General features: G+C 45.2%; 1 protein-coding gene across 3 annotated transcripts in view; it reads right to left on the reverse strand.

The window, feature by feature from the left end:
* Nucleotides 1-20,117, reverse strand: part of NSF (N-ethylmaleimide sensitive factor, vesicle fusing ATPase) — an 82,044-nt gene extending 61,927 nt beyond the window's left edge. For 2 of the 3 annotated variants that reach the window (XM_074849087.1, XM_074849088.1), the window contains exons 1-3: nt 18,341-18,373; nt 6,054-6,139; nt 38-137 (exon numbers count right to left, since the gene is read on the reverse strand). In XM_074849087.1, the coding sequence (XP_074705188.1) occupies nt 38-137; nt 6,054-6,139; nt 18,341-18,358 (204 nt within the window). In that variant the 5' untranslated portion in view covers nt 18,359-18,373. Of the gene's footprint in view, nt 1-37; nt 138-6,053; nt 6,140-18,340; nt 18,374-20,009 lie in introns of those variants that run through there. The other variant, XM_074849089.1, reaches the window with a different exon arrangement.
* Nucleotides 20,118-20,998: the final 881 nt, after the last annotated feature.

Genomic DNA, 20,998 nt, shown 5'->3' on the forward strand with positions numbered 1-20,998 from the left:
ATTCTATAGCAAAACAGTACATCAAACCATATAGTACCTGGGGCAAGCTGAACGCGATGCTGCCAGGAACGACCGAGGAATGGGTTCTCAGGGTGAAAATGAACTTGTGGTTGGGAGAAGTCTTCACAACAACGTGACTAGAAGAGAAAACAGTATTTTACTTTGATTTATACCCAGGAGGATTTTGCGTTGCTCCCAGTGCTGTGAGAATTCACAAGAAACAAGCCAGCTTATATCTGGTCCTATTAAAGGAAAAAAACAAAAGCTTTAGATGCACGCCATGACACAGGCACACACAGTCCTTCACACGAGTCCATCACCTCCAGCGAGATAACATGATCTCAAAGCCCAGCTGCAAGACACTGTACTAATAATTACTATTTACATTCCCCTACCAGTAGCCCTTTACTTCAGGAATTGCACCATACAAATGTGAGAACACCAAACTGTAACCAAAGGCCAAGGCTGCTGTATCTAACAATCAACACTGGTTTCACATCTCAAGCACCTAACCCCAAAGCATCAATATTTTACCCCAATACAAGCAGTATCCCCCAGCTGTGATTTCAACAAGAAACAGATACAAAGCCTATACAAGGATCTTAGTAAATTGTTTAAAAGCAGAAAAAAAAAAAAATGGAAGGAATTTCTGTACAAGAAGTAAAATCACGTAAGTGCTGAGGCTGTTCCTCCTGTTTGCTAGTGACCAACGGATCCTGAACTCAGACTGCATTTGAAGACCAGAAACACTTGTTTATAAAAACAGAACCATACAGTCAGAAGCAGACACAGCAGCAGCAGTTGCATGTGCCTGTCTGTCACTCTCAGAAGCTAAGCTGTCAGGAACAAAGACACTCAAAAGCTGCTTATAGTTATCCTCAGACTATGCCTGATAGCTCTTATCACGTGATAGGCAGACTTCGTTTGGCATAAGAACGCAAAACAAAAGGAAGATGGGATTTGTGTGCACTGGTGGCAGGGGTGACGGTGGAATCAGGTTTCACCTCATCTTCTTCTCCACAGCTGCCTGTACTTCAACCACCCACAGGGTACCTGAGGCCACCAGCTCAGGGGTGTTCCCCTCTCACCACCCTCTTATCCATGGTCAGAAACGAAGGGCTAGATGAACTATGCTAAGAGCCAAGGCCCACGCTCCTGGCCACCCTCCCTCCCTGGCACAGAATGTATTACATGCACATATGCTCCGTATATCTTCATTTGCATATGCACAGCAAATCCACCACCATCCAAAAGCAGATCTGCTGTACACGTATACATTGGCTACATCGTGTATGCATAACAGCTTCAGCCACATGGTAGGAAAGAACATATGGCCCTTTGAGACTAGAGGAAATGTGTGGCCTGCATAGCCAAAAAACACTAGACATCTCTAGCTTTAGCCCAAACAGACAGGGATGCTGGCAAAACCTTTCCAGGAACTGCTAGCACTTGATGGCATAGCAGGGTAAGAAAGCATTAGAAACACATCACACAGTGATACATCCCTCCTCTGTCAGATGGACCACTGATTTGACTCTTCACTGGCTCTGGCCCTACATTACCCATTAGCTGCCTAAAACCCCAGCTGTAGGGACACGCACCCCTCCTCTTCCATCTCCTCCTGCCCCAAGTGTAAATCCAGAAATCTGTTACAGGTGGTACAGTTCCCTATAAATCTTACAGAGGGAGAACAAGACTGGTGGTTCATGGCCATCAGGGAAGGTTTCTGAGGACTGGGAGAAAGCAGATGTCACTGCTACCTTCAGGAAGGAGGGCCCAAGGAACTACAGGCTGGTCAGCCTCACCTTAGTCCCTAGGAAAGTGATGGAGCAACTAATCCTGGAAGCCAAACATACTGAAGGACAAGAAAGTGACTGGGAGCAGTCAGCATGGATTTACAAAGGAAAAATCAGGCCTGACCAATACAACAGCTTTCTACAAATAGCTCTGAGGATGAAGGGAGAGCTGTGGATATTGTTTATCTCAACATTAGCTATGCTTCCTACACTGCCTCGCACAACAATCCTTACAGACACACTGATGAAATACAGACTAGGTAAGTGGGCAGTGCAGTGGATAGGAAACTCTGAACTGCTGGGCTCAGAGGGTTGTGATCAGCAGCATGAAGCCCAGCCTCAGGAATTTTAGTGCTGTACCTACCCCAGGCATCCATCCGGGGCCAAAACTACTTAAACTCTTCATTAATGACCGGGATGATGGAACTGAGTGTAGCCTCAGCCAGTCTGCAGATGACTCACCAGCTGATTGTGCTGCCATTCAGAGGGACTTTGGCAGGGTGGAGATATGGGCTGACACAAATCCCATCAAGTTCAACAAAGGAAAATGAAAAGTCCTCCACCTGGGGAGGAATAATCCCATGCACCAGTACAGGCTGGGGGTCAAGTGGTTGGAAAGTGGCTTTACAGAAAAGGACCTGGGATCCTGGTGGATCATGAGTCGAACATGAGGCAGCAACTTTCCCTTGCAGCAAAGCTGGGCAGCATCTCCGGCTGCGTTAGGAACAGTGTCGCCAGGAGATCAGGGCAGATGATCCTTCCCAGACCGAATGCTGCTCCAAGGGCTGTTTCGCTTTAAATTGAGTAGCGGATAAAATAGAGAAGCTGTTCAGGAAGCCAGGACTGAAATCAGGAGGTTTCCAGCACAGAGTGCATCAGCCTGAATAATTCAAATTAATATCAATACACAACCAACTGGAAAGCAAGGTATTACGTTGCAGAGCGTTAGACAAATATGCCTGTAGGCAAAATACAAGTTCCAGCTATGCTACTGCAATACCTCACCAAGAAATACACTTGATGACAAATAACACCCTACTAGAAGCAGCTTATCAGACAGTAAAAGACCCAAGATTAAAACTTCTTAAGACTGAGATGGATCCTGAGCAGTGGACTAAGTTTGGCTCGAAACACAAGTGACTTTAACGTGCATAGATTCAGCATCTCTGCAGGAAGAAACAAACTTCACCACTGTTGGGTTTCACTTCAAAAAAGCAAAATGCAAGAAAATGAGAATACCTGGTAAAAACACTGCAGGGTAGGGGTTGGAGGTTATCCACAAAGATTTGATACAAATTAAAATTACTATATTGAAGCATACCATTCACCAAAAACATTTCCAGTAAACCAGAAAGACAGCAGAGCCTGACAGCAGGAAAATAGATGCCAGGAAGAAAAAAAATGAAATAATAGAAAAAAATAAAAACCTTATGAAAGAAACCTCTAGCCAAGTGAGAAGATTAGGAAAGGTCAAATCCTGACAGGTTCTTTGAGAAAAATCTGCAAAAGGCACAGGAACAACTATGTTTCTTCTCAAAGAAGCATGCAGTTTCCAACGGGCTGTAAGCAACCCAAGTATTAAGAATATTCAAAATAAGACAATAGCAGGAAAAATTAAATGTATTTTCCTACATTGATGCTCACCAGGAAGGAGCTTGGAGAGCTCATGGAGACACATGGGGGAAATCTCAACCTCATTAACAGCTTCTTCTGCTTATCAACGAACAAAAGAACAATGAGTCACCAGGGCAAGATATCTCCCAAGAGCTGTAACAGATGAAACTGCTGCTCTAATTCGTGTGTAAAGTCTTGCCTGGAACCATCAGAACCAAAACATGGCTGTGAGGCCAGTTCTTAAGGGGGACTCCAGACGGGGCCCAGGAAACTCTCTGTTGTAAGTCTGCTGGCCAGGCTGAGCAAACCAACAGAAACTATAATAGATAATATTAACCTGTGAGTCCATTAGTTTTTATGATAGTGAAGGAAGAGCATAGCATTTGTAAGGGAGAGGATACAAAGGTCCCAGTAAGCATTTGAACAATATGGGCAGATATTCCTCTGGTGCATGTTTGGAAACCCACATAAATTATCCAGCCAAGCTTCTCAAGGGCTCTTCAGATAATAAACTCGCATGACACAAGAGGGATGGTCTTCCCGTGTAGACAGCAGCAATAAAAGCTAAGAATAATTAGTCCGTTCTCAACATTTAAAAAAAATTGCCACTGAGACAACCTGCCCTGGCTTCCTCCCAGACTGCTGTCCCCTTCACTGCCTGGGCGTTTTCAGCCCTTGTTTCTCTCTCCAAAATACATTGGGAGTCCTCAAGGTAGAAGTACATCACAGGAACTGAAGACGTGCAACTTAGCAAACCAACATGGTACTATAATAACACACTGCATCCCATGAACTCATGCGTCACAAAATGGTGACTCATACTTGTCCAACTTACAGGATGCGGAAAATGAAGCACGAAAAGATCTACAGTAGCATCCTGGGGATAAACCACCTCAGAAATCCAAGGTCAAACTCCCAGCTCTACACTGTGACCACCAAATGGAAGTGTTAAAGCAAAGTCCTTTGTGTAATTTATCAAAAAATACTCTGTGCAGCCAGTCATAGTTAGGATGATACAGACCAAATCTGCTGACTGCCTGCAACTTACTGCAGCAGATCATAAGGATGGTCTTGCTCAGTATATCTGCAATGCAGCAGAATGACTACATCCTTCAGTAGTAGCTGAATATTGTGATGTGTCTCTGTACTCCAGTCTTACACTTTTCAAAGCGATTTATAGCATCTGCTCACAACCAAACATATGCTGCTTTCTTTATGAGCCCCGATTTATAGAAATAAGCAGCTTTCTCGGGGAGAATCGGTACAGCCAGAATCGTGGCCAGCCTGCTTATCAGCAAGTCTCGGGATACTGGATCCTGCATGCTTCCACAAATGTGATGAAAGAGGGTTCTCAGAGTCAAAGGAAAGCAGCTGGCTGCTGTGGGTCTGGAAGTCAGGTCCCTCCAGGACATTCATATTTGAGGAAATTAACATTTTTATAATGCATGAGGTACAATGCTCAGTGCAGGTATTTTTATAAGTCAATTACTTTAAAAAAAAAATCTACCTGAGGAAATTTGAAGAGACTAGGACACTACCCTGTCCAAACAGATACTTTTGCCTGTTTCTGACTCTAAAAGTTCGGCTGGTTTGGGCTTTTTTTGTACTGGCATTTTATACTAAAGTTGAGCTTGTGAAATCACAGTTCAGTTAATCACTAAAGGGCCAGGACAGCTCTCCAGGGTAGCAGCGCAGCAGACTGACAGCACAAAAAGAGGCAAGTCTTGAAACACATCACTCCCTTGTTCCCCGCAGTTCAGAGCCACTTCACTCCCCATCCTTAGCACAATTTATCAAGGCCAGGTATTTTATGCTAGGGCCCTAAGTGTACCATTCAGTATCTTTTTTACCATTTTTTCCCATTTTTTTCAAACCCAAGATCTTTCGCCTTCTGCTGCATGTAATACTCTCTGCTGAAATTATTTACTTCTGTCTGCAATCTACATATTGAAATCTTTAAGACAGACACCATACAGCTGCAGCAAAGCAAGGAAATGAATCGTTTGAATTGGATTCTTTTAATATACAGCCTTTCTGTATGGGCTGAGCTGAAAAAGTAATGTGTTTTCTACCTTTCTCACAAAAGTATAACCCACATTCAGCTTCTATCAGTCATCCCCGAAGGGTAATTAAAGAATACAAATTGTTGTGCCCACACTCTGGTCGCCTTCCCCTTTTGTTCTTGTGCATGAAAAGCCCTGGAACAAGAGGGAGTTTCTAACAACTCTGCTCAGCACTCCCATATGATGTGAAAGTGAGAAAACAGTAACACAATTAAATGCTAAAAATCTACTTGAGATAGTTTAAATATTGTAACAATGTAACAGGAACAATAGCAAAAACAAAACAACAAAAAAGGTCAAAAAAGGCCTGAAGTCCTTCATTAAAATAGTGATTATAATTAGTTAGGCAGATCACATTCCCAAGGAAGAAATGCTTAAGAGAAAAATTTACCACTTTTTTAGTAACTCCAGTTCTGAGGATGCAACACTTTTAAAGTTTTAGTGTCTAAAGACACAGAAGTTTTGTTAATTAACCTCTGTATTCACCTTCCCAAATCTGAAATTTCATTCCACCTCCGTCCAAAATTTGAAAACAATTTGGTTTTGGTTAAAAGTTGAAAGAGCAACAGTGCACACTTACTGCCCAGACTGGAAGTCCTTCTCATTCACCACAGCACAGTTGGTTAATGACAGTTCATCGGTGGGACATCTTGCTGCTTGCATAGACTGTGAGAAAGAGAGAGGAAAAAAACATCAAATAAAATCCTATTTTTCCTTTACTAAGCCAAGCCTCAAAACTTCTGTAAATCCATAAAACACAAAGCAGGTCTCATGAGTACTGACATACTCTGAGAGCATAGTCCACTGGCTCTGACACGCTCCTCCTCCTCCTCAAGGTTTCTCCAAACACTTCTATGGGTCACAGATACTTGTGCTCAAAAGCTCCACATTTTGTTAGTATACCTTATGTTTTCTACCATACCTACAAAAAACACTTTAAAATTACCTAGGAAAAAGCCTGCAAGGCAAATGCTGTTAATTTGCTAGGGAACCCCAGTGTTCATGCAACTTCCCTGAACCTGCCACAAGCCAGCAGGTAGCAAAGCACTGACTGAAGGCATTTCTTGCCAGGTAACAAGACACTGGGATATTTTGCTCACGCAAAGCAGCCTAGAGACAGAGCAGTTCCCCTACAGCCCCAGCGAACCCTATCTCATAATCCTGTGCTGGGTTAGAGAGACTATGTGCGGAAAAGAGGGTGAAATAAAGATGTTACCTTTCATCTTCCCTGACATTACTCAGAAAACCGAAATATGAGCACATCCATTCTGGAGATACATACTTCAAACAGTGCAGTACAAGGGCAGCACTGAAAGTCCACAGGAAGGTTTAATTCTCAGCCAGCTGCTATCCAACTCCACAGAATCTCTCTATAAAACTTCTCAAAAGAAACATCATATATTTGCAAATAATACTTCCTACTCTATAGGAAACACCACAGATCAGTAACAAACAGAAGAAAATTAAGTTAAATAATCAGTTCCAGCCTATCACTATTAAAAAAATTACTGCAACAAATTTTGTGGGGGTATCCTCCCCCCTCCTTTTTTTTTTTTATCCCCTAAAGTCAAAGGAGCAATCTTATTTCCAGAATATCTGTTCAATTTTTTTCCCCTCCACTATTACTCAAGAATCACCAGCTAACATAACTAAATAACACCAACTCTTGGCCCAGGCTGCCCCATTCCATTACAAGGCAGCACATACCCATAGGGGGAGTGCAGCAGAGGAGTACCAAACAGAAACCTCAGCCCTTTCCTACATCCCTAACCCCATTTGCTTCTGCAGAATTATTCCACAAAACAACGGTTGAAAGATGAAAATAGGGTTCAAAATGCCTCTAGAAGTGGAGAAAAGGATGGAAAAGGCAAGATGTCTCTATCATTAGCTATAGTCTGAAAAAACTGAATTTGGAGAAAAGCTAAACTTGGCCCCCCAGGATGTTAATTTTAGAATCAAAGCACAACTGTTTTCTTTGTCAGACACAAATTTGCAGCCAGTGCAATAGAAACTATTTGTCAGTGTCAACCTACTGCTAAAAGCAATTCAGAATGGATTTCCTCTTAAGACACTCTTAAACCCCAGCAACAAGACAAGGAAGTACACCGATCCTAACGCACACATCTAGATAATTTCCCAAGAGTTAACATCCTGCTCAACCTTTCTCTTCCCCTACCCCTCTGGGCCATTTGAGGAAAGAATCAGAGAAAATTCATCTCCGTGTGGACTGAAGCAAGCCTGCCCTATAGCTCAAATCAATTTTTTATGTCGTAATGTAATTCTTCTAGAGTACTTGCTATTTAGAAAAGGACTAATTCATTATTTTTACTGAATAATGCTCAATTGCCCTCGACATATGTGACAACAGAATTCTATTTTCAGCATTGAAACAGATTTATCTACCTGAATCTGAAGTGTAATAAGAGACTCAGTTAAATATTCTTGTAATAAAAAATAAATGACCATCACTGAACTTCTGAAACACACCGCCTGCCTGTTAATGCCACCATCTTTAAGCACTCCACACAAAACATTCACCATTTTATCATTTCTCCTTCCAGTTGCGATGGGACTATTTTGCGAAGGGCATGCCCTGATAAAACGCATTAGGTAGGATATTTCTGGAGAAAACTGAACACAGAGCTCCTGGATTAAACCTTTTTACAGCACTAGCTCTCAACTGCATTTTTAATCCTTACTGACAAACTGCTTCCTACATGTTAACAGCAAGCGCCTGGCAAAGTTGCCATTCTTCTGTGTTATTCCTGGCTGTGTTTGGGAACGTGCAAGCTTCACTTAAAGGAAATGCATAAATATACAGGAATGATTTCAAATCCAGCACCAAGTGCTCCTTTTGCAAGCTCCACAGCATACTCCTTGGGTATCTGAGCCGTGAAATAACGTAGCTGCTTCTGCAGCAGTATCAGCACCGACTGTGCTAGCCAGCCCATAGCCTGGCTCATTCTCCTTCTGGGGTGTTTGGCAGAAGCTCATTTCTCCCTTGGCAATGACCAACATTTCAGACCGCATCTATAATGCACGCTGTGCTCCCAGCTCTCCAGTATACGCCCTCCTCAAGCTCCAAGATTTTGAAGAATTTCAATACATTATCAATATACCAAAGTGTTTTTAACATAATACAGCTCACGCAAGAAAAGGGCATCACTCAATGAACACAGGTTTTCATGAGTGTACAAGGGACAATTTGAGGAAATCTGTTCATGTAAGAAATGATGATTAAACTGGAAAGCACCCAGAGAAGAAGGAGGAACACGCTGTTCCAGTGAATTGCAGGGGCTTCCTCCTACCTTCCCCCTCCTCACCCGAGGGCTCACATCCCCCGAAGCGCTGCTCACAGGGCTCCTTGTCCAGCTGTCAAGCAACTGAGCTGCGGCAGGAAGGATGCAGGCGTTGGCTGCTCCTCAGTTTTTCTGGCATAAATGCAGCAGTCCAGATCTGTAACATGAGCCACCGGAGCCTAGAGGGCTATCACATGCCAGTGGTAGTACTGTCAAGGAACACTTTAAGCTCTTGCATTTTGGGTTCCAGCTTCCCAGGACACCAGCACAAGGACTCCCGGAGCCCTGCACCCTCTCCCCTCTCTGCCATCCAGCACTTACCACCCGCACCTGCACACCACACGTCAGGGAACAAAGGAAGCAAAAGCCTCAAGAGTAGTTCAAAGCAATCTTCAAGTATATTTACACAAGCTAATTTCAAGCTAACTAGCAGGTTACTGCTAGCAACTAGGCAAGGCAACACAAAGCTCTAGCAAACCCCTAGAGCAGATCTTGCAGCTGACAGCTAATGCCATCTGCTGCAGCTACACCACTGTCAATACCAGTTTGAAGGTGACCCACATACATCTTCACAGGTTGTAGTTACACCTGTGTCCACAGTATAGATATATTAGGCTTAAAGTAGCAAAAGAAGTCTTCCCTGCCTCCAGTTACTGTTCTGGTTTATGCAAGAAGGAGGCTCCAAGGACAGCAAAGTTCGAGGGAGGTGACTCCACATCCGAGACAGCACCCTCATTCTAAAGCACCCTCAGCTAGAGACACCCATCACCGGTCATGCAGCATCCGCTGTTAAACCCATGTCTACGCAGAGCTCTACTCCAGTACTCCTTCTGTTTACCAAGAGAAAAATGAGACCACATGATGCATTGATAAATCTCATCCTGAAAAACAAACGTGAAGGACCTCACCTTTGGATTTATGGCAAGGAAGTAATGTTGCCTCTACTCCTCCACTACTGAGCTGATGCTAACCATGAAAATCCAGTGCCAGGTAGACATATTCTACGTTTACACAGTAAAAGTTGCCCCAAAGAACAAACATCTTCAAAATAGAAACAATCACCATAACATCCGATCTTTCGGAGATTTTTTTTTCAAAGTTGCATGGATTCCAGTCTTCCTCCACAAGAATATGAAACTGAGTTGTTCTTGCATTTTAGGAGAGCTCAGCCCAGAAAGCAATTCTAAGCATAGATAAAACACACCTTTTCTCCTTCTGAATTTCAAAACAAATATCCAGAGCAAAAGCAAAGCACTACTGATTTAAAATATGACTGAGGAAAAGAACAAATAATAAAATCTCTGGAATATTACACATAGTACACTATATTACATTGTTGCATGGGCGAGCACATAGGACAAAAATATGGTTAATATTTGTGAATTGTTAAGGCTGATGATAGAGGAAGCTAAAGAAAAACATGTTTCCCATTACACAGACCCCACAGGAGAGCAGTTGGTGGTACATAATAGAAGTGCACTACAACCTGTCAGTTGTTACTGAACAGAAGAGCTGAAACATTAAATGCTAAGGCAGAGATGCTCTTCATTTGAAACAGCTTAACTCATTTAATTTCCAATTCCTACCCAAGAGATTATGAAACAGCTTCTAAAGCCGAGGCAGGTTTTGTTCTGGGCACTGTTTCTACATGGTCTGTATAAGACAAATATTGTTAAAGTGTTATATGTTTAAAAATTTATTTGGGGTAAAACATATAGACATGGTTATACATGCATATATGTATATGCATATGTACATATATATCATTTCTGTCATGCAGACATTGACAGACAAGTGTTAGGAAGCATGGCAACTCTGGGTACTAGACATTTAAGTTTTCTCTGTAGAGCACACTGCCAGCTGCATAGAAATGGGGATCTCCCCTCCAAAAAGCATCTAAGCTCTACTAGAGCAACTGAGCAGCACCACAGTATCTCTATGCCCAGAGCTCCATCACCCACAGAGGGCAACAAAGAACCTGCACAGGAGTTATTCTCGGGAAGAAAGTTTAGTCCATATTTACTAGTGACCAAGCAGGTGCGTGCCTGCGGGGTGGCTGTGTGCTAGCATGGCTGACTCAAAGGTGTTCAAAGTCATTCATCCACCACTAAAAGTCTGCAAATAAAATTAAGTTTGCATAGTGAAAGAATTATGATATTAAAGGAGCTCTGAAGATAAACAGGGAACTGAGATGATGATACATAAACTCTACAGTACCCAGGACTACGCTCTTGATGGAAAGCAGACGTGCACAAAGCCTCACCTGATACAGCCTGTACCTAAAGATCCAGTGGGCCAAGCGACAACAGAATCTGAAATGATTGTTAAAACGTGAGGAGCCTGCTGCACACAGATGACAAACACCAGGACCAGCGTGCAGAAAGATGAGCTGCAGCAGAGCTGGGTCAGCAATAGCCTCGGAGAAGGAGACAAATCAAGCTCTCCCAGCACAGGAAAGCCTGAGGAGGATGATGACTACTTTCTCTCTACATACACCATAGAGCTGAATAATGGAGAAGAAAACCAACTCTACACTAAAGAAGAAACTGGTATAAAACAATAGCAACACTAGCAGCTACAAATGGGTTCCTAAACAGAAGAGCAAAGGGGCACTGTAATAGCCTACAGTGGGAAACAGTAAAGAAAAAAACAAAACTCCTTTAAAGAAGGCATTCACTAATATTTATGAAAGGAATGTTGACTTGATGCCTACATCAGAGATCAGACTCAGCAACAGGAGATGTCCTAAATGCTGCGTTTCTAAAATTCAAATAAGTTACTAGTTTGCAGAAGGTTTTTCTGGACATCTCAAAAAAAAAAAAAAAAAAAACACAAACTTGAATAAAGCTTCCAGAGTTCAGCAGCTACAAGAAGAGACCAAACACCTACAAATAACTTTTTGGAACACTAGATTTAACAAGACAGGTTTCCCTTCCAGACCTACAATCACTCAGAGCGTGCCCTGCTGTGCCCAGCAGGTTAAGCACTCTGTCCCCTGGGACAAGCAGCCCTGCCTGGCTGCTCAGGACCAGCCTTTCCATCTGCTCCTCTGACCTCTAGTTTACTTTGGTGGAAGCTTTTAATCCTCACTGGGAAGGAGCTCTCTCGATAACAAGCTCATAAATACCAATTTTCTTCTCCTATTAAAAGAGTAAAACATTAGGAAAGCTAAAATCTCAGAATATTCAGGTTTTTTGTCAAAGCCAGGGAATTTGAGCAAGCCAACACCCAGACAGCCTCAATACCAAGTCCAGACAAGAAGGAGGGTGAGATGCAACCCTCCTTCCCACGCCCCCCAAACGTGACACTCCCACGGGTATGAATCACCCCCTGCGCTGGCTCAGGCCAAGGAGGCACCAAGGCGAATGTGGCTACGCCGCGTACACGCCAGCTGCCGGCCGACACAGAAGCCAAACCAGCTTAAAATGAGAGAGGGAAGAGTTCACATCACCAGGGCTCGAAATTAAACAGGGAACATTTTTCCCTGCATTGTTCCGTGCCTGCACCACCGGTAGCTTTCTCTTTCTCATCTGTTATCAGAATTATCTACATAAGCCAAGGAGGTCAAGCCCAATCGTCAGGGGGGATTAGCAATACAGACACCCACTAGTCTTCACTGGCAGTTCTTTATATACAACATACACTTAATACATTTTCCATTTTCTTTATCTAGTAGCAGATGTGTGCCTCCCTCATGGCCCAGGCAGTAATCTAGAAATTACTTCCGTCTTAGCACATGAAAGCCACTTTATTAGGGCAGAAGTGCCTAACTTAGCAATTAAAGGATACTGGTTTTGAGGGTGGTGACTGCTGCTTACCCTTTGCAAAGTTTACAGCCAAATGAATTCAGTTCTGTAATGGAGCTTTGTAACTCCAACACTATTTCACCCAGCGCTGTTAAGATGTACCTAGCTTTGGGAATTTGGCTGTACTGTTTCCATCACTCCGCAATGTTATCAGAAACACCATTTACAGTTCCAAAACTGAAGGGTTCGCCTGATCTAAAAGAGCAGAAGAAACAAATGCACTGAAGCAGAACTTCTATGAGCTACTAGTATCATATTGCATCTATAATCTAATTAAACAGGTTGCTCTGCCCAAAGATGTCATTCTCCACACCAGTTCTTTACAATATGATCAGTAAAGTGATTTCAGAAAATATATCTGTACCTGTGCTGCTGTGCCATATAACTGGGAAGCTGCTCCTGACAGTTTAGCACAAGCATCAACTCCACCTTCCAATTAAGCAATAACGACCCAGAGTATGTGCACTTGTAATTAACACATCCATTTTTGGAGTGGATGTTGCTTCACATTTCTTTCAGGAGACAAGATGATCAACAGTTTAATTACAGGGAATTGCTACTTGTTGTGTTTCATCTAAACCTCTTTTAAAAATGCTTAAAGGAATGAAACATCACACAACCACGTCTAAGATGTCAGCACAGGATGCAAGTCACAAGATTTTGACGCACCAGCTGTGAGGACACCTAATGGATGCAAATTTCTTCCCATTTATTTAGAAAAGCTACGCAATGGCAACAGGGGTGAGGTTAAAAATAGCCCCTTAAACTTGGAATCTGCCTTGTGAAAGCCTGAGACACTGCTATCCCTGCGTATTTGCAACTCACCCCACCGCTGATGGGCTGCATCTAGCACTAAACCTCGCCAGGACACTGACTAATGTGCAAAACACTACCCAGTTACAAGCAGTTTGTGTTTAAGATGCAATACCTTGCAAGTATTTCTGTATTTTCTACAGGAAAAGCATGTAACTTGACACAACTCTAGGGCATAAATTACTCCAGGTTATTTGATAGAAGGTCATTCCTTTATTGCATCCCAGAAGACTAGAGAAACATGTTAAATCTTTTTATGCCGCGAACATTTGACCTTCCTGAACTGAGTATCTGACAGACATACACAGGAAAGAGCACTCCAGTGCAGCAGCAGGGCAAGAGGTGGGCTGAAGAACTATATATTCAGCCTTGATTTAACAAGAAGTAGTATTATCCGTTGGCTCAAAGGCAGAGTAAAAGGATACTGTGTTGAAAGCTTTTCTATTAACTGTAGCGACTGCGTTCCTTGCTTCAATTTTTCTGTTCACAGATCTCCTCCAACACAACTCTGCAATTCCTGGAGGCCAAAATCTTCTGAAGATGGCCAATATGGGAATTTAGCCACAAAACTCTGGTCTCCTGCCAGAGAACTTCTCTGATGTGAGACAGCATCCTGACAGGTACGCGAATGACTGCATCATATAGAGACCACACTCTGAACCTCGTCTTTCCAAAAAATACCGCAGTTACTAAGATCATGGCTATCTGTCACACTGCTCAGGGGTCAGCTAGCCCTCACTGCACCAGGTCTTCCTAAAGCTTGTCCTCTCTCACACTTCTGAGTGTACTTGGACAGTATCCACCAACCCCTAGATCAAAAAAAGATCAAAACATAACATAATTTTAGTTTTCAGGAGGTTTTGTACATGTTCATGTAAAGAAAGGAATCAATGATAAATTTATTCCACTGAAAACCATGTCCTGCCTGATGGGTAATTTAGCAAAACATAAGTACCACTATTTTCAAAAGACTGGTTTTCTGTGGACTTAAGCAGATAGGATTTTACGACAGAACTTCCCCCAAATTCATAGCTAGGACATCTCTTAAACCACAGGGTCTTCTCCTGAATGGCCTCTGTGCTCTAAGGTACAGGACACAGAACAGAGGATAGGAAGAGAGAAGATCTTGCTGTGCTATGGCAAAAAAAAAAAAAAAAAAGTAATATTTAAGAAATTTATACTTTAAATTATCTTCAAAAGGATTTTTTGATTTTTACATTTTTCCTACTAAGAAAAATTCTTAACAAAATTTAGTCATTCCAGCCTGTCCGCAGTAAGACAGGAGGTGTGACATACCAGCATCCCCAAACTGGAGATGGAGAGGCAGCACGGACATCTCCCCATCACACTGTCTCTTTAGGTACAAGCTTCGGACACCCTGCTTCTGCAACACTAAGCCATGCAACAAATGAAAGTTAATCAAAGATTACAAGGGTTAGATATCCCATGCCCACAAACATTCACATGGTCATGTGGCTGCCAGAATTTTATTCTAAATAATTTAGCATGGGTTTTTATAATGCAGAAGTCCTGTCAGAAGGATACAAGTCTATTGGCGATGATTTCACAAGACAAGTACACAGTTGCAGAAGTGATCTCAGAAACAGAGATTCAGATTTATAGTTTTCTCCCATTTCCCCAAAACATTGCTAAAAACCTATTTCTTCATATTACATATTAGGAAACACTACAAAAAGATAAGTGATGTGTCCTGGTTTCTGCAAGAATAGAGTTAATTTTCTTCCTAGTAGCTGGTACAGTGCTGTGTTTTGGATTTAGTCTGAGAATAAAACACTGATGTTTTAACTGTTGCTAAGCAGGACTTATCCTAAATCAAGGACTTTTCAGTTTCCCGTGCTCTGCCAGTGAGCAGGTGCACAAGAAGCTGGGAGGGAGCATGGCCGGGAGAGCTGACCCGAACTAGCCAAGGGCTATTCCATACCATAGGGCGTCACGCCCAGTATAGAAACCGGGGGGAGTTGGCCAGGAGAGACTGATCCCTGCTCAGGCATCGGTCAGCAGGTGGGGAGGAACTGCACTGTGTGTCACTTGTCTTTTCTCAGGTTTTATTTCTCTCTCCGTTACATTCCTTTTCATTATTATTATATTTTATTATTGTTATTATTATATTTTAATTTATTTTAGTTAATAAATGTTCTTATCTCAACCTGCGAGTTTACTTTTTTTCGATTCTCTTCCACGTCCCACTGGGAGTGGGGAGGAGCGAGCAAGCGGCTGCGTGGTGCTTCGCTGCCAGCTGGGGTTAAACCACGACATGCTGATAGAAGGATCAGTACCACACTGCAAGAAAGAACTAAGCTGATTCACAAATGTTCCTTTAATTGCCTGATGACACCTGCATCCAGGAAGGCTGATTCCACATGTTAGCAGAAATCAGACTTTACAGCTTTAACCTGTAAAGATAAAATCTAACCGTCATCATTTCAAAGTTTCTACTAAACTATCCAACCTAAAACTGCCCTGGGATTGACTGCAAGGAGCATGAAAGAGCACACGTTAGTCCAGGAGTGTCTTCAGCACCGCGGAACACGGAGGGATACAGTCTGTCCTTCACCACCCTTCCCACTACTGCTACGCTCTCACCATTTGACACTTGATTTCAACAGATGTCAGCAATACACGTTCTGCTCAAGTCACAGGCTCTTCTAGAGGAGTTACGGAACAGTTCCACAAGACAAACCAACATCTACTAGTACCTGAATGGAACCAAAACCATTTCTGATACATAGTGAATCTCTTCTGAGAAGCAAACAGGCAAGTGTCTCCTGTCACTAGGTCAATGGCAATACCACTCCAAATGAGTCCCAAAAAGCAAATAAACAAAAATTAAGGCGTTATACCATTTATACCATATCGAACAGACATTACTCCTAATCATCATGAACTGTTAAACAAGTTGCAGCTGTTACAAAACTTTAATATTCCTTAAAGAAAATCACACCAGTCTCTTCAATAGGGGATCATCACCAACATCCACGCTACCAAATCAACATTCAGCACGCATGATTTCCTCTTTGAAGAAGGCCAGACCTCCTGCCAGCTTGCAAGGGCAAAGCTGCAGCCAGACAGACCTGCTTCATTTCCTACATCACTTCTCTATGTAGCTCTCCAATCTGGTACAGTACAAGCAGAAACACAGCCTGTTCTGGATCAACAGCTCGACACAGGAACAAGGCAGAGAAATCACCTGGACTTTCTACATTCCCTTGAGACCTAATTCCTAATGAGGTTCAAATCAATTTGCTACAGACAGCACCAGTTAACTTCTAGAGGTCCAGTCTTGGTACAAGGGATCTGTAACCAACTATGGGCAGACCCAGGCAGCTTTACACCATTCCCTCTTCCGTGGCAGATGCTGGCTGACATCTTGGCAAGACTCAGTGTTCTGCTTGTGTGCGTAATGATTACCATGCAGAGAGAGATACTGAATAAATTACAAGAGAAACAGCCATTATTTCTAATCATCATAAACTATTTTTCCTGTAAACTTCAATCACTGTTAATCACTGTCTCTTCGTTGAGATTGAGGAAACCCAGTGCAATTAAGGGAGTAGAGCAACACCTGAAACAGCACTAGACAATTAATAAGATTTGGCTTATAATTTGCCTAAATTATTTAAAACATTACTAGAAGCTTAAAGATTTTGTCTCTCTTCTACATCAGGAAAGCCATTCACTTCCCTCTGTAAAAGTATACATACACAAATCAAATCACATGAGTCTAATAAAAGACACTAAGCTCTAAATTGCATTGCAGGACATTTTTTCAGGCCAGGAGTAATCACTGAAGCTTTCTCTACCCATTCTCCAGGTTTAAGCACCTTTTAAAAATGCTGACAGCAGAATAACATCAGTGTTCCAGTACCAGACTCACCTGTTGCACCTAGAGATATCACACACCTCCATCCTCCTACCTACTGTTCCTTATTTATAGAGACAAGGATCACAATAGCTCCACTGTCACATCCGAAGCGTATGCTGTTGCTTGCTCACTCTGACCTCCTCATCCCCTTCAGAGCTGCTGCTATCCCACATGCAAGCTGGAGGGAGCAGGCAACTCGTTTGTTAACTAACACTAACAGCATTCACACTGCAAGATTGGATCGAGCTCAAAAAACGGTATAAAACACTTTGCTTAAGAACTCTCTTTGCAGCATTCAATAATCTGATAATTTTGCGATAATTATATTTGTAGATAAATAATGAAAACACTGAATAGTAAGAAGCTTCCTGGTAACTCAAGGAAAGCATCACCCACTCGAATTGCCAGATTACAAGGCAATTAAACTCCAATCTTTCTCTTAAATATGCATAAATCCCTCCTTTCCTCCACCAGGCTTCCAAGTTGGCCAATTAAAGGCACATTTTTTCAGGTGTTTAGTAGCATAAAAGCTCAGAGCAGCTGGAAAAAGCTGGGGCTGATCCCTCTCCCTCCTCCCCACATCCCCAGTCACCACCTCCAGCACTCAGATGGTTCACTAAGCCTTCGCAGCACATGAGGGCAACTGAAAACTAACTCCTCAAACTACATGGATAGTTTTCTCTGTCAACTTAGCATGCTGGAAAGGCTCAGGGGAGCAAGTGAGTAGGGGACAAGACAAGACCGCTGCAGAGAGATTGGTTTTGGCTACAAGGAGTCTCAGAACAACGCTCATTATGGCCAAAATGATCTTACCACTGATGAAAGCACTGGGCTCCCACTTCTGGCAACAGAAAGCTGAAAAAAAGCTAGTCAAAACACACAGACTTCTCCTGGGTTAACTGCAAAGGGTGAGATGAAGAAAAAAGGTGTAAGGAAGAAAGTGAGACCACATATCTGGAGCAGGGACAGAAGAAAAGCTCTTAAGAAGAGAGGAACTGCAAAACGTGATTTTTTTCTCAATTAATCAGCAGCATTTTAGGGCTGGCACTCGAGTAGATCTGCTCACCTGTGACGCACAGCTCATCACTGGGCCAAATTTCTCACCATTGCTCTAACCTCCACTGCTCTGCATCACACCACTGCACCATCTGTCGTCGTATCCACCAGACAAACAGTAATAAAAAAACCTATGAGAAAACCTATTCCCCAAAAATCTCTGAATTGTTTGGCCAAGACAGAAGATTTCAGCCTGAAGGAGAAATTAATGAAAAATGTGACTTTCACAAGCTGACATCCAGCAAAGCATGACTGAGCTTATAGCAAAGAGAAGAGCAATCTTAACTGCATCTTGCAGCACTTGGAGATGGACATCTGAAAACAGAGGGGAAATACAAGGCACTACAAAAAGTGATTTGACATACAAGACTGTTCCTTCACGTTTTAAGGCCTTTTTAACCACTTGCTGATGTTATCTAAGATTCACCGATAAGGGATTTTTAAAATAAATATAGGATAAAACCACTGCACAACCCTTAAGGTGTGTTTTAAAAGAATTTGGACCCACATCACAGCATGGAGCTTGGCTGGTGCCCCCAGGGCAGTGCAGTCTCTAGGGCCTCAAAGAGCCCTACAAACCTGCCCCATATCCCACAGCACCAAAGGGTCACCAAGGACTCACAGTACCCTTAGGGGACTCTTAAAATCCTGCCACACACCCCATGGGGACAGGGGTCTCATGGTGGCCCCTCAGGGAATCCCACAATCCTGCCCCACATCCCAGTGTATCAAGGAGTCACCCCACTCTCACAGCATCCCTAGAGGCCCCTGCCCCACATCCCACAGGGAGAGGGGTCACCACAGCCTCACAGCACCCCTAGGGCACCCTAAAATCCTGCCCTGCTCCCTACACAGCCTGAGGGTTGCTGCAGCTTCACAGCACCCTCAGGGAACCCTAAATCCTGCCAACAGCACCGGCAGCTCACTAGGGCTTCACCACACTCTTAGGTGACCCCATAATCCTGCCCCAGACCCCATCAGGAGAGGGGTCACCCCAGCCTCATGGTGCTCCTGCAGGGGCCCTAGAAGCTCACCCCACAGCACCGAGGGATCACCACAGCCTCAAGCACCCCTAGGACACCCTAAAATCCTGCCCTGCATCCCACAGGACCACTGCAACCTCAAAGCACCCTTAGGGAACCCTAATCCTGCCTCACATCCACTGGTACAATGGTCACCCTGACCTCACAGTGCTCCCGAGGGAACTCCACAGTCCTGCCCCACACCCCACATCACCAGGAGGCCACCCTGGCCTCACAGCAGCACTGGGGGACCCTAAAATCCTGCCCCACAGGGTTAGGGGTCACCCTGGCCCCACAGCGCTCCCGAGGAAACCCTACCGTCCTGTCCCACACGCCACATCACCAAGGGGCCACCTGAGCCTCACAGCACCCCCGGGGGCCCCCACAGTCCTGCCCCACAGGGAGAGAGGCCACCCCGACCTCACAACACCCTCAGGGCCCCCTACACCACGGGGAGGGGGGGGGGGGCACCACAGGCTCAGAGCACCCTCAGGGGACCCCACACCCCCCTCAGGGCTGAACGAGCACCCCGGCGGCGGGGCTGCGAGAAGCCACCGAACCAGCCCAGCGCCCAAGGAGGAGCAGGAGCAGGTGGAAATAGCGGCGGGGCCGGGTAGGGCGGGAAGACTCCGTCCCCGTTCCCCCCCCTCCACTTACCCGCCCCGCCATCTTGCCGCTGCGCCCGGCCCGCAGCGCCGCCCGACAGCCGCGCCGCAGCGACGGTCCCGCCCCGCAGCCACCAGGGGGCGGCGCAGCGCAGGCGCCGCGGCGGGGCTGGGCGGGTCCCTGAGGGCCGCGGGGCGGTCACGCCCCCCTGCACGGACGGCAGCCTCGGATTGGCCGTACCACCCGCCGCGCTCAGGCACTGACGGCCGCCTCTCGGTAGCGCCCGCTCCCCATTGGCCTAACGGCAGGGGAGGGGCGGGCGTTCTGCCGTACGTCACTGGGAGCGCTGCTGGGATTGGCCTGTTGGGGCGGGGCGGGGCGAGCCGCCGGTCTCACGGCGGGCGGGCGCGGGGCTGCTGCGCTCTGCGGTATCGCGGCCTCCGGTACCGGCGGCCTCACGGCGGCCCTCGGGCCCGCAGAGCCGCCCTCGGGCGGGTTGGGGGCGCTGCGTGCGCCCCGGCCTGGGAGCGGGATGGGTCGGGCTTTGCCCTGGGGCGTCCGGCAGGGCCGCGGCCCGGTGCGCTGTGGGCGGCCGGCCTGGGCCGAGCCCTGCGGGGGGGACAGGCCGCCAGGCAGAGCCCCCGCCGGCAGCATCGGCAGGGGCCTCCCGGGGCTGGGAGACCCCTCACAGCTCTGGGCCCCCGCGCAGGGGAGCCCTACGCCGCCGTCCGTGAGCAGACTTACCGTGCTCTGTGCAGTCGTTCAGTCTGTTGCACTGCTCCAGACAGGCACTGCCTCAGTGCAGCAGCTGCGTTAAATGGGGCGCTGTGGCCTCCTCCAACGGTACATCCAGTGGCTCACCTTTCTGAGGGGGCTTTCCGTTCAACGGCGTCTTTAGAGCTGCTACTCGGGCCTCTCGGCACATGTCAAAGCCTGGAGTCAACCCCGTCCTTTGGTAAGGAGGGATTGGGGCCTCTAAAGCCCGTTGCTGGGCCTTCACTCACGGCGTGGGTGTCTTCTGCTCAGTGCAGCTCTTGCGT

Source organism: Strix aluco, chromosome 24, assembly GCF_031877795.1.
Source record: "Strix aluco isolate bStrAlu1 chromosome 24, bStrAlu1.hap1, whole genome shotgun sequence".
Classification (NCBI taxonomy): domain Eukaryota; kingdom Metazoa; phylum Chordata; class Aves; order Strigiformes; family Strigidae; genus Strix; species Strix aluco.